Below are 10,453 nucleotides of genomic sequence, written 5' to 3'. Positions count from 1 at the left end.
ATATTGCCTACAGCAACTCTTAAACCTAAGAAGACTCGTCGTTCTTTTACCTTTCTCTCCCCTTCTCTTATTTTCCCCTTCTTTTGTTTGCAGCCAAACGGGGTAGGAAGGATCTGAGAGACCTCCTTTCCTTGTCTGAAACCTGAACTCCTCTAACTTGCAACATTTGGGGAGAAAGTTCCAGAAATGAAGGGAAGGGGCGGGACTTCCGGACCGCGGGAGCTCCTTCGGATAACTCAGGGGGGTTGGGTGAAGACAGGGAGCATACCAGGAGCGGAAACAGGCCCGCAGCAGGGGAAACAGGCCCGGGAGCCGAGTGGAGGCCGGAAGAGGGTCGCGCGCAGCGGAAGGTGGGGTGCGGAAAGAAGGGCTCAGAACACGGAAAAAGACATCAGAGGCAGGGGCTGCAGGCCGGTGTGTGCATATAGGGCGGCGGTAAGGCTGCGCCCGAGTGGAAGGCCGCAGAGATGCCCCCCCGCCCCCGCACCCCAGCCATGTGGCGTGATTGGGGAGGAGCGCCTTTCCGGGCGAATCCCGAGCAGTGGGGGCGCGCGGCTGCGCACCGGTTCACCGCTCGGGCGCACTGCCCTCTGCCGGCTGTGGACCGCAGTGCAGGCGCCGCGGAGCAGGTGGGCTCGTGAGATTCTGGAGGTCTCTGGAGGAGCCCTGAGGCGTTACAGAGAGGGTGGGAAAATAGCTGCGTTGGCCATTTCAAAGGATGAGGAGGTTTGGGGTCAACTCTAAGCTGATTTCTGAATACTTTGGAGTCCGTTGTGAGAATTGAGGTAATGTTCCTTGGGATCTCTAGAATATCTACTTGTGAGCGACATGATCTTGCTTATTTCAACCATTTCCTACATCTTTGTTTCGTGAAAGCCAACTTTTCAACAACAAAAGAGGAGCAACCTAACTCTGATGGGATTTTCTAAAGGTATCCTACCCTGTCCCCATTTTTATCAAATCCCAAGGAGTTACGAACTGGAAAGGCTTCTCTAACTAAAAACATCAGAGTTTAGCACTTCTTAATTTCCTAGCTTGCACCTGGTCTAACGCGTTATTGTTTTTTGTTCTCTGTGCTACACGTTTAGAGATTTGATCAAAACCGATCAAAGACTTAGTTTGAAGGAATAGCACCCTCCCAGAGGCCTGACAGGTAGAATTGTGAAATCTTGGCGAAGGGAAGCCAGAGCACGGCAGCAAAACAGGTTGCTTTTGTTTTTTGGGCACCTTATTGGACTAGGACTTGAAAACCAATTAGTTAACAGCTAGCTGAGGTGCGCAGAGGATGATTATCAGTCAGCTGTTTTGCAACAAGGTGAATTAGAAAAATGAACCCGATAGATGGTGAGTTGACCTTGTGGTAAGTCAGGGCCTTAATCCTACCAAATTGTTGTAAGAAAATTTTTGGAAATTTCTATTTGTCAGGCACTATTCTCAGCACTTCGGATGCCTTCCACGCAACTAAATGTAGTAGGACGACTTGTCAAAAGGGGAAGTTACGGTAGTGTTTGATATGACCACAACTATTGGTTGTGAATGTGGATTTTATGTAGTCTAGGAACTTCGAGAAGATGACTTGAAATTACTGTCTGAAAAAGGAAAACCTGTAACAACATATGTGCTGAAATTTGGGATGACAAAAATCAAGATTTGAGGAAATGAAAGTTGTTTTCTTAGGTGTATGTGGGGAGAGGTGTGGGTGGTGGAACTGGAAAAGGTAAAGTTAAGGGGTATAAAACTGAAAACTTGAGAAACAGGTTATATATTTCATTCTAAAGTACCTTCTGATTTTTCTTTGTTTATTTCCTTATACTAATTGCTTTACATATGGAATTACGTTAGTTTTCTAATACAATTTAAGTAAGGAGTTTTAGTGAAAGAACTCGCATGTAAGAATTGGAGAGGGAAACCTTTGGTCCCATATGGCCAGAGGTGCTTTTCAGTGGCCTGGCAGTGAGCATGTTCACTTGAAATGATCTATTTCCTACCACATGACACAATTTAGTGTTTCCCCTACCGCCTCCCAATCCAAGAAAGTTTTATAACATTGTAAGTCAGACATTTTTGTTGCCTTGTGTTCCCAGGAATAAAGCAAATATAAGCTGTTTATGTGTGTCTACTCTAAGATAGCACCATAATCTTAAACTATACTTATATTTTCAAATACATGAATTCACCAATGTGTAACATCTTATTATCTTAGCACCTTAGCCATCATGTATCTTTAAAAAAAGTTATTTTAATTATGCATATGGGGGTGTGGTGGGCAGGTTATATACACAAGAATGGGAGGTCAGAAGAGGCCTGGGTCTCCTGGAGCTAGAGTTCTCAGCTGGAAACCAAACTCAGTGATACATTTTACCATTGAGCCAGCTCTCTAGCCTGGACCATTGTGTATTTTACTTTGTGTACTTAGAATTTGGATGAAAGTATGCACAACAAGCTATTAGCACATCGTTACAATTGGATTTCCAACGTTTGAGTCAGTGAGTCTAGCAGGCTTGAGCTGTTCTTTGAATTACACTGGTACAGACAAGGAATCTGAAAGAAATACAGAAAAGAAGTCTCAGTGTTGAGAGAGAGAGAGACTGAACAAAAGAAGAAGAGAAAAATAGGGAATTAATAGAAGAATGGGCACATGCTCACAATAGAAGGCTTTCTTGGCAAAGTGTCTTTTTCTAATGAGGCAAAGTAATGTATTCCATAAATATCTAAGTGTTCAGTAGTTTGAGGATGAACAGGTATGATCCAATACCATTTATACTAATCATGCTAGAGTTGCTAGGTGTTGGAGGGCTAGACAATATGTCTAGGTAAAGTAGGCAGACCCCTTAGACGTGTGTGTGTTTATGTATGTATATGTACACACATGTACACACACACACATACACACTCATATATATATATATACATATATATATATATATATATTCTACTAACCTGTAATAACAATTAAAATGGCAATGAATTCTAAGCCATCTAAATAAGTTTTCCTAGGATTTTCGTTTGACGTTATAATCAGTGAGGAAGATCAGGACTTTTGCTTCAAATTCACTTCCTATTTTTCTCTATATTGAAACATACTCATGAGCAAACCAATTTATGTGCATATGCACACACACACACACAGGGTAAGTGCAATAAACTCATTAGGCTTACTTCTGTAAATGTAGGCGACTCAACTTTTCATTCCTGATCTTAAGAACTTATATTTTTCTAGACCAGAAGCAGAACCATCAGAACCGTGACACCTAGTCTGTGTGCCTTTCGTATGGTGAGAGGGTAAAAGTAGCTCCAAATGGATTTTCCCAGAGCATGAAGGTTGTTGTGGGGGGATTAAGACTGGCCAGTAGAGAGGAAACGAAGGAGAGTAGACTCGAGTAACTCAGAATATCGGCACCAGTAGAAGCAGATACACTTTGTTGCCTCCTATAGAGAGTTCACAATTCAGTCTTTCTCTGGAAATGCATAAGACGACACTGGTCAAACAGAGTTTTCTCAGTTATATTTGCTAATAATTTTTGGATATTTACTGATAAATTACTTCTGAATCTGAAAGAATATATTAGTCCTAACCCAAAATATCCATTAGCCTTGTGAGAAGAAAAGAAAGTTATTGATATGTGTAACACAGTAACATTGGATAATATTAATAATTAATTCAGGGTGGAAACTTAGAAATTCTGTTTTTGATGTACCAGATCAGGAAAAGGAGGAAAAATATTTTAAGGGAGAAGTAATGCAGCATGTTATATTTGTTAGACTCTTATTATTTGGGTCCATATTATTTGTGTGTATGTGTGTGGGTATGTGTATGTAGGGTGAATCGTGAGAGAAGAAATGCAAATTTTAAGTAAAGGCCAAATCGAGGAGAGTTTTGGACATGATTCTTTTGTTAGTAGAGATGCATTAAAAATAATGTCAATTTCATAATATCCCAATTGTATTATAGGTATCCAGGTATCAATAAGGCCTTAATCAGAGCCAGGAATATGAGATTTGTTTCTCACAGACTTTTAAGAAAACTGTGGGCAACAGAATGAAGGATCCATAGCAGTCAATTAAAAAATGCAAATAATAAATAAATGCAAACATACACACAGTGTTATGAGACACTGTTCCTCAGGGAGATACAATAACAAAAATGTGAGCTTAGTCCAAAGAACCAATACAAGACCAAAGCATCACTCCACTGAAGGCCAGCTTGATGAACTAGTGCACTGATTGGGCTCCATACCTGGGCAATGATGACTCAAAGCTAGTTGTGTCACTGCGAGCCCAACTCAGCATGAGTAACCACTTGAAAGCTAGAACATTGAAGAAAAGTTGAGTAGTAAACTAACTTAGTCTACTTAACCAGTCCTTGGTTTTTTTTTTGTTTGTTTGTTTTGTTTTCTTTTTGATATTTTTGTTTGTTTTTTTTTAACTGGAGCTTACCTTCATTGACAATGTTTTCACAGTTAATTGAAAGGCTTATTATTATATCCAATACAACAGTATAAAAATAAGAATGGGCCTCTTTTTATTGGGACAACTGTATACTTTTTTTGTTTTCCAGAAATGGCAAAAAGTCTCTTGGCTTCATCTCTGTCTGTAAGAACAAAAATCTTACAAACAGGAGTGTCACTTTATAATACGACTCATGGCTTCCATGAGGAAGAAGTGAAGAAGATACTCGAGCAGTTTCCTGGTGGATCCATTGACCTACAGAAGAAGCAGAATGGCATTGGCATTCTGACGCTTAACAACTCAAATAAAATGAATGCTTTCTCAGGTATGAGAGTTCTGCCTTCTCCAGACAGAGAATGATACTAAGTCATAGCCTGCTATCATGATTTTTCTGATTTTGCCCTGGTAGAAAAAAAATGAAAGTCTTGGCATTCTTTGTAGAATATATGCACACAGATATCATTTTCTATAATGTGAACCAGAAATATTTTCGTAATTATGCATATGTTAATTTATTTAAGTCATGAGTACAAATCCTGATAAAAATGGACACTGTTAACTCAATGTGTTTTTCCATTGGATTGTGTTAACTATATTAAACTTTGATATGTTTATTGTTAACTAATACTACTAAGAAGCAAGGAGGAAGACGTTTCAAAGATATTCTGTATGCTGTTATAAAGCATTGTTAGTTTTTACCCTTGTCTACTAATAGTTTTTAATTTCTAAGTTTTTTACTTGTTCCCCCCTATATAGCCTGCCTTGTTCTCTTTCAAGTTCATGAACTCTTTTTCATTGTTTGTCTCTCTGCCTCTGTCTCCCCCCCACCTCCTTTTCTCTGCTCAGCCTGTATAATGTTACTTGTCTGTATATGTTTTCAGAACTGACCACTTGGGTTTGGATAACTGAGCACTCTTTCTCCCCTGAGGAAGGTTTTTCTCCCATTTACAACATTTCTTAATTACCTGTAGCTCTTTGTATAGGGTTGAGTCCTCATGAACTTGTCCACATGGTCATGTCTGTGGTGTTATCCTTCTTCAAGACAAATTTATGCAGCCATGTTGGTGAGACCTCATGGAAGTAGCTTCTGATATTTCTAGAAGACATAACCATAAAGCAAACGTCCCCTTCCTCTGGCTTTTAGATTCTCCCCCTCCCCTCTTCTACAGTGTTCCCTAAACTTTAGGTGCAGGAGTTGGTGTTGTAGGTATTTCAGTTGGAAGTGGGCTAAACAACTCTGCATTTTGATTGGTTGTAGTTTTCAGCAACCCCTCTCTCTCAAATTGATAGAATTCTTTTCTTTGATTATTATTGTTTTACACACACACACACACAGAGAGAGAGAGAGAGAGAGAGAGAGAGAGAGACAGAGACAGAGACAGAGACAGAGAGAGACAGAGAGAGAGAGAGAGAGAGAGAGAGAGAGAGAGAGAGAGAAGTACAAATTGCTGAGTGTGTTTTTGTTGTTTGCATTTATATGGTTTCAGCACTAAACACTTTATATTGGGCTCACCCCAGAAGCTAATTCCCTCTCAGCAGTGATTAGTTGACTATATGTAGGAGTTTACATGTCTGTTGATACTGCCATTTTTCAGGTCTTTTTTATACAACCATTTCTAGGAAACAGTATATCACAGCAGCCATCCTTTCCACCCCCTTACTTTGTGTCCTTTGAGCAGGATGTTCAGGAGCTCTGTTGTAGATGTATCCACTGTGACTAAGCTCACTACAATCCATTGATCTCTGCACTGAATTTGTTCACTTGTGGTTTTCTGTAGTGGCCTCCATTGGCTGCAAAGAGACTTTTCTTTGGTTTTGTTTTGTTTTATGAGAGATAGTAGTCACATTTGTCTGTAGGAATAAGGATAAGCTTTAGAATGTAGTGAGGAGTTATTCTGCTCTAGCAAAGTAGTGATAGTAGATTTTTCTTCTAGGGTGCAGGACTTAGTTCACTACCACCAGGAAGATGGCTAAGTGTCTAGTACTAGGCATGGTTTCCCGTGTTGAGTGGACCTCCAGTTCAAGTAGATAGTTTCTGACAAATGCCAGTATGTGAGTACTACTGTACTCTTAAGATTTCCTTGCCATGTCTGTCATTTGGTTCACAGATGTCACCTTTGAGTAGAACTATTGACTGCTTTCTTCCCTTAGCAACTTTCATAGTGTTTTCTGGCACCATGGATGGTAGGCCACAGGAAGGAAGCTTTCATATTAGACCCAGCTCAAATACTCCAAGTCCTGTGTTCAGTGTTTTTAGCATTAGGGATTTACATTCAACCTTTGAAAGACGAGGAAGAGCAGCACCAATAGTCTGTGTTGTTTGGGGAGTCACTTGGATGACATTGCCTCGCCATTTAAAGATTTCTCAAGACTGGTGGTGGGCATTTTGTTAGTCTCTGATTCTTATAGGAAGCATTATCAGCCCAAGAGGCATTGTTTACTTTTTGTGTGTGTGTTTGTACATATGTGTGTGTGTGTGTGTGTGTGTGTGTGTGTGAATATGTGTGCATACACTTATATGTATTGTGTATATTTTCAGATAAGTAAAAAAATAAGAACCTTGGGGTTTTATCAAAGCTTGGTATTATTTGTCCCTCCTCCTTCCTTCCTTTGGTAGTGACCTCCCTCCACCCTCCCTAGTTCCGTCTTCTGTTTTCCACTCTGTATCATCTATATCTTATTGTTCTCTCAAGGCCTCCACGCCTCCCCATCCTTTTATACTTTCTGATTTCTGTGGTTTCTTCATGTTGTATACTCTCATTTGAAGATAGAAACTGCAAATGAGAAATGACATGTGACATTTGTCTTTCTCAGTCTGGGAAGACTTAATATAATCATTTCTAAGTCTACCCAGTTACTTGCATATTTCATGATTTTATTTATATTTATAACTGAATAGTATTGTATTGTGTATATATATCACATTTTCATTCATCTGTTGAAGGACATTTAGCTTGCTTGTTTGTTTTTGTTTTGCTTTTCTTATTTCCTATCCATTGTGAACTGGGTGGCAGTGTGTAGATTGCTGTCAATATTCAGGTGAGGGCAGGTGTAATATAAGACTGGAGTCTGATTGGGCAGTGAATAAAGGAAGCAGGTTGGGAGTTTTAGGGATAGGACAGACAGGACAGAAAGAGAGAAGATGGAGGAAGAAAAGGACGAATCCAATCCATATGGCTTTTAATAGCCACAGGTAGCTATGAATATTATAGAAGGGATGGAATAGTACAGGAAAGTTTGTCCAATCTAGCTGGGCAGTTATATCAATATCAGTTGGCTCTGAGTTCCTTGTGTGGGCATTTTGTGGGTTGAGAATTTACTGATATAAATCTGACTGATACATTACAAGCCTCTAGAGTTTTGATTTACTGGATTACGGGACGTGTGACAGCTAGCCACAGGGGGCAGATAACTAGGAATATGAGCAGATTTTGACAAGCGAATCATGTTTGAGCGGACACTGCATGGGGACCGTGGGGGCGGGGAGACCACCAGCCAGTGATAGCATGGCAAGCATGGGTTGTTTTTTTAATATTACACGCAATAGCAGTGTACATGGCTGAGCACATATCTGGATTAGAATGTAGAGTTCTTTGGGCATATGCCGAGAAGTGCTATAGCTGAGTCACAGTAGATTCATTTTTAGTTTTTGAGTATTGTCCATACTGATTTCCTGAGTGGTTACAACAGTTTGCCTTTTTACTTTTAGCCTTTGAATTGTTAGGCTCGGGAGTATTTTAAGACATTTTATGGATTTATACATAATTCAATCAATTATAGACTATGAGTTTCTAGCCCTGGGCCTTTATGGAAAGGCCACTTTCATTCTGTTTAGGGAATTCAGACTTCTTTGTTTATGGCAATGCTGGCCAGCACAAATAGAAAGCCAGACACAATGAGATACATGTATGGAGCTCCCTGCACCCAAATCCTATAGGGGAAAAAGCTGGACCCTCAGAAGTGCAGACAATCCTGAGGAGACAACTACTTTCTGCCCACATTCCTGACCCAAGAGGAAACTGCCTACTTTCATCTGTGCCCACTGGGAATAGGGACCTAGGAACACTCGGGCAGGACCCTTCGGGTTTCTGCCTGCACACCTGAGAGCAGAGGTAAGACCAACTCTTCTGCGCTAAGCAACCCACCTGGAGGCTGCAGGACACACAAACCGAGGAGCAGCTCTCTGTTCCCAGATCCAGCTGAAAGAAAACAGGTCTACAGGAGTGCTGACATTCAAGCTTACAGGATGCTAAAGCTACTGTCAGAGACAGCAAGACAAGCTAACACTAGAGACAACCTGATGGCCAGAAGCAAGCACAGGAACCTAAGCAACAGAAACCAAGACTACTTGGCATCATCAGAGCCCAGTTCTCCCACCAAAGCAAATAATGGGTATCCAAACACACCAGAAAAGCAAGATTTGTTTTTAAAAATCACATCTTATGATGATGATAGAGAACTTTAAGAAGGACATACATACTCTATTAGAGAAATACAGGAAAACACAAGTAAACAAGTAGAAGTCCTTAAGGAGGAAACATAAAAATCCCTTAAAGAATTTCAGAAAAACACAACCAAACAGGTGAAGGAATTGAATAAAACCATCCAGGATTTAAAAAATGGAAATAGAAACAATAAAGAAAGCACAAAGGGAGACAACTCTGGAAATAGAAAACCTAGGGAAGAGATTAGGAGTTGTAGATGTAAGCATCACCAACAGAATATAAGAGATAAGAGAGAGAATCTCAGGGGCAGAAGATACCATAAAAAAACATTGACACAACAGTCAAAGATAATGAAAAATGCAAAAACCTCCTAGCCCAAAATATCCAGGAAATCTAGGACACAATGAGAAGATCAAACCTAAGAATAATTGGTATAGAAGAGAGTGAGGACTCCCAACTTAAAGGGCCAATAAATATCTTTAATAAAATTTTAGAAGAAAAATTCCCTAACCTAAAGAAAGAGATGCCCATAAACATACAAGAAGCCTACAGATCTCCAAATAGATTGAACCAGAAAAGAAATTGTTTCTGTCACATAATAGTTAAAACACCAAATGCGCGCGCGCGCGCGCACACACACACACACACACACACACACACACACACACACACACACACAAAGAATTTTAAATGCAGTAAGGGAAAAAGGTTAAGTAACATATAAGGCAGACCTATCAAAATTACACCAGATTTCTCACTCGAGACTGAAAGGCAGAAGATCCTGGGCAGATGTCATACAGACCCTAAGAGAACACAAATGCCAGCCCAAGCTACTATATCCAGCAAAACCATAGATGGAGAAACCAAAATATTCCTTGATAAAACCAAATTTACACAATATCTTTCTACAAATCCAGCCCTACAAAGAATGATAAATGGAAAACTCTAACACCCTAGAGGGAAATTACACCCTAGAAAAAGCAAGAAAGTAATCTTGCAACGAAACCAATAGAAGAGAGAAACAAACATAATTCCACATCTAAATATGAAAATAACAGGAAGCAACAATCACTGTTTCTTAATATCTCTCAACACCAATGTACTCAGTTCCCCAAGAAAATGACATAGACCAACAGACTGGATATGTAGAGAGGACCCAGCATTTTGCTGCATACAGGAAACACCCCTCAGAGACAAAGACAGACACTACCTTAGAGTAAAAGGCTGGAAAATAACATTGCAAGCAAATGGTTCGAAGAAAACAGCTGGAGTAGCCATTCTAATATCGAATAAAATCTACTTTCAAGCAAGTTATCAAAAAAGTTAAGGAAGGACACTTCATATTCATCAAAGGAAAATTCCACCAAGATGAACTCTCAATCCTGAATATCTATACTCCAAATGCAAGGGCACCTACATTCATAAAAGAAACCTTACTAAAGCTCAAATCACACATTGCACTTCACACAATAATAGTAGGAGATTTCAACACCCCATTCTCATCAATGGACAGATCATAGAAACAGAAATTAAACAGAGACAGAGAAATTAACAAGTTA

The 10,453-nt window shown here is 39.9% G+C and overlaps 1 protein-coding gene across 2 annotated transcripts in view; it reads left to right on the top strand.

Annotated features, from left to right (window-relative positions):
* The first annotated feature begins 220 nt into the window (after nucleotides 1-220).
* Echdc1 (ethylmalonyl-CoA decarboxylase 1) overlaps nucleotides 221-10,453 on the top strand; it is a 32,590-nt gene continuing 22,357 nt past the window's right edge. The window contains exons 1-2 of one of the 2 annotated variants that reach the window (XM_032894836.1): nucleotides 221-350; nucleotides 4,559-4,774. In XM_032894836.1, coding sequence (XP_032750727.1) covers nucleotides 4,561-4,774 — 214 coding nt within the window. In that variant the 5' untranslated portion in view covers nucleotides 221-350; nucleotides 4,559-4,560. Of the gene's footprint in view, nucleotides 351-613; nucleotides 786-4,558; nucleotides 4,775-10,453 lie in introns of those variants that run through there. The other variant, XM_032894837.1, reaches the window with a different exon arrangement.

This window comes from Rattus rattus, chromosome 2 (assembly GCF_011064425.1).
Source record: "Rattus rattus isolate New Zealand chromosome 2, Rrattus_CSIRO_v1, whole genome shotgun sequence".
NCBI classification, from domain to species: domain Eukaryota; kingdom Metazoa; phylum Chordata; class Mammalia; order Rodentia; family Muridae; genus Rattus; species Rattus rattus.
This window is presented reverse-complemented; position numbering and strand designations above follow the sequence as displayed.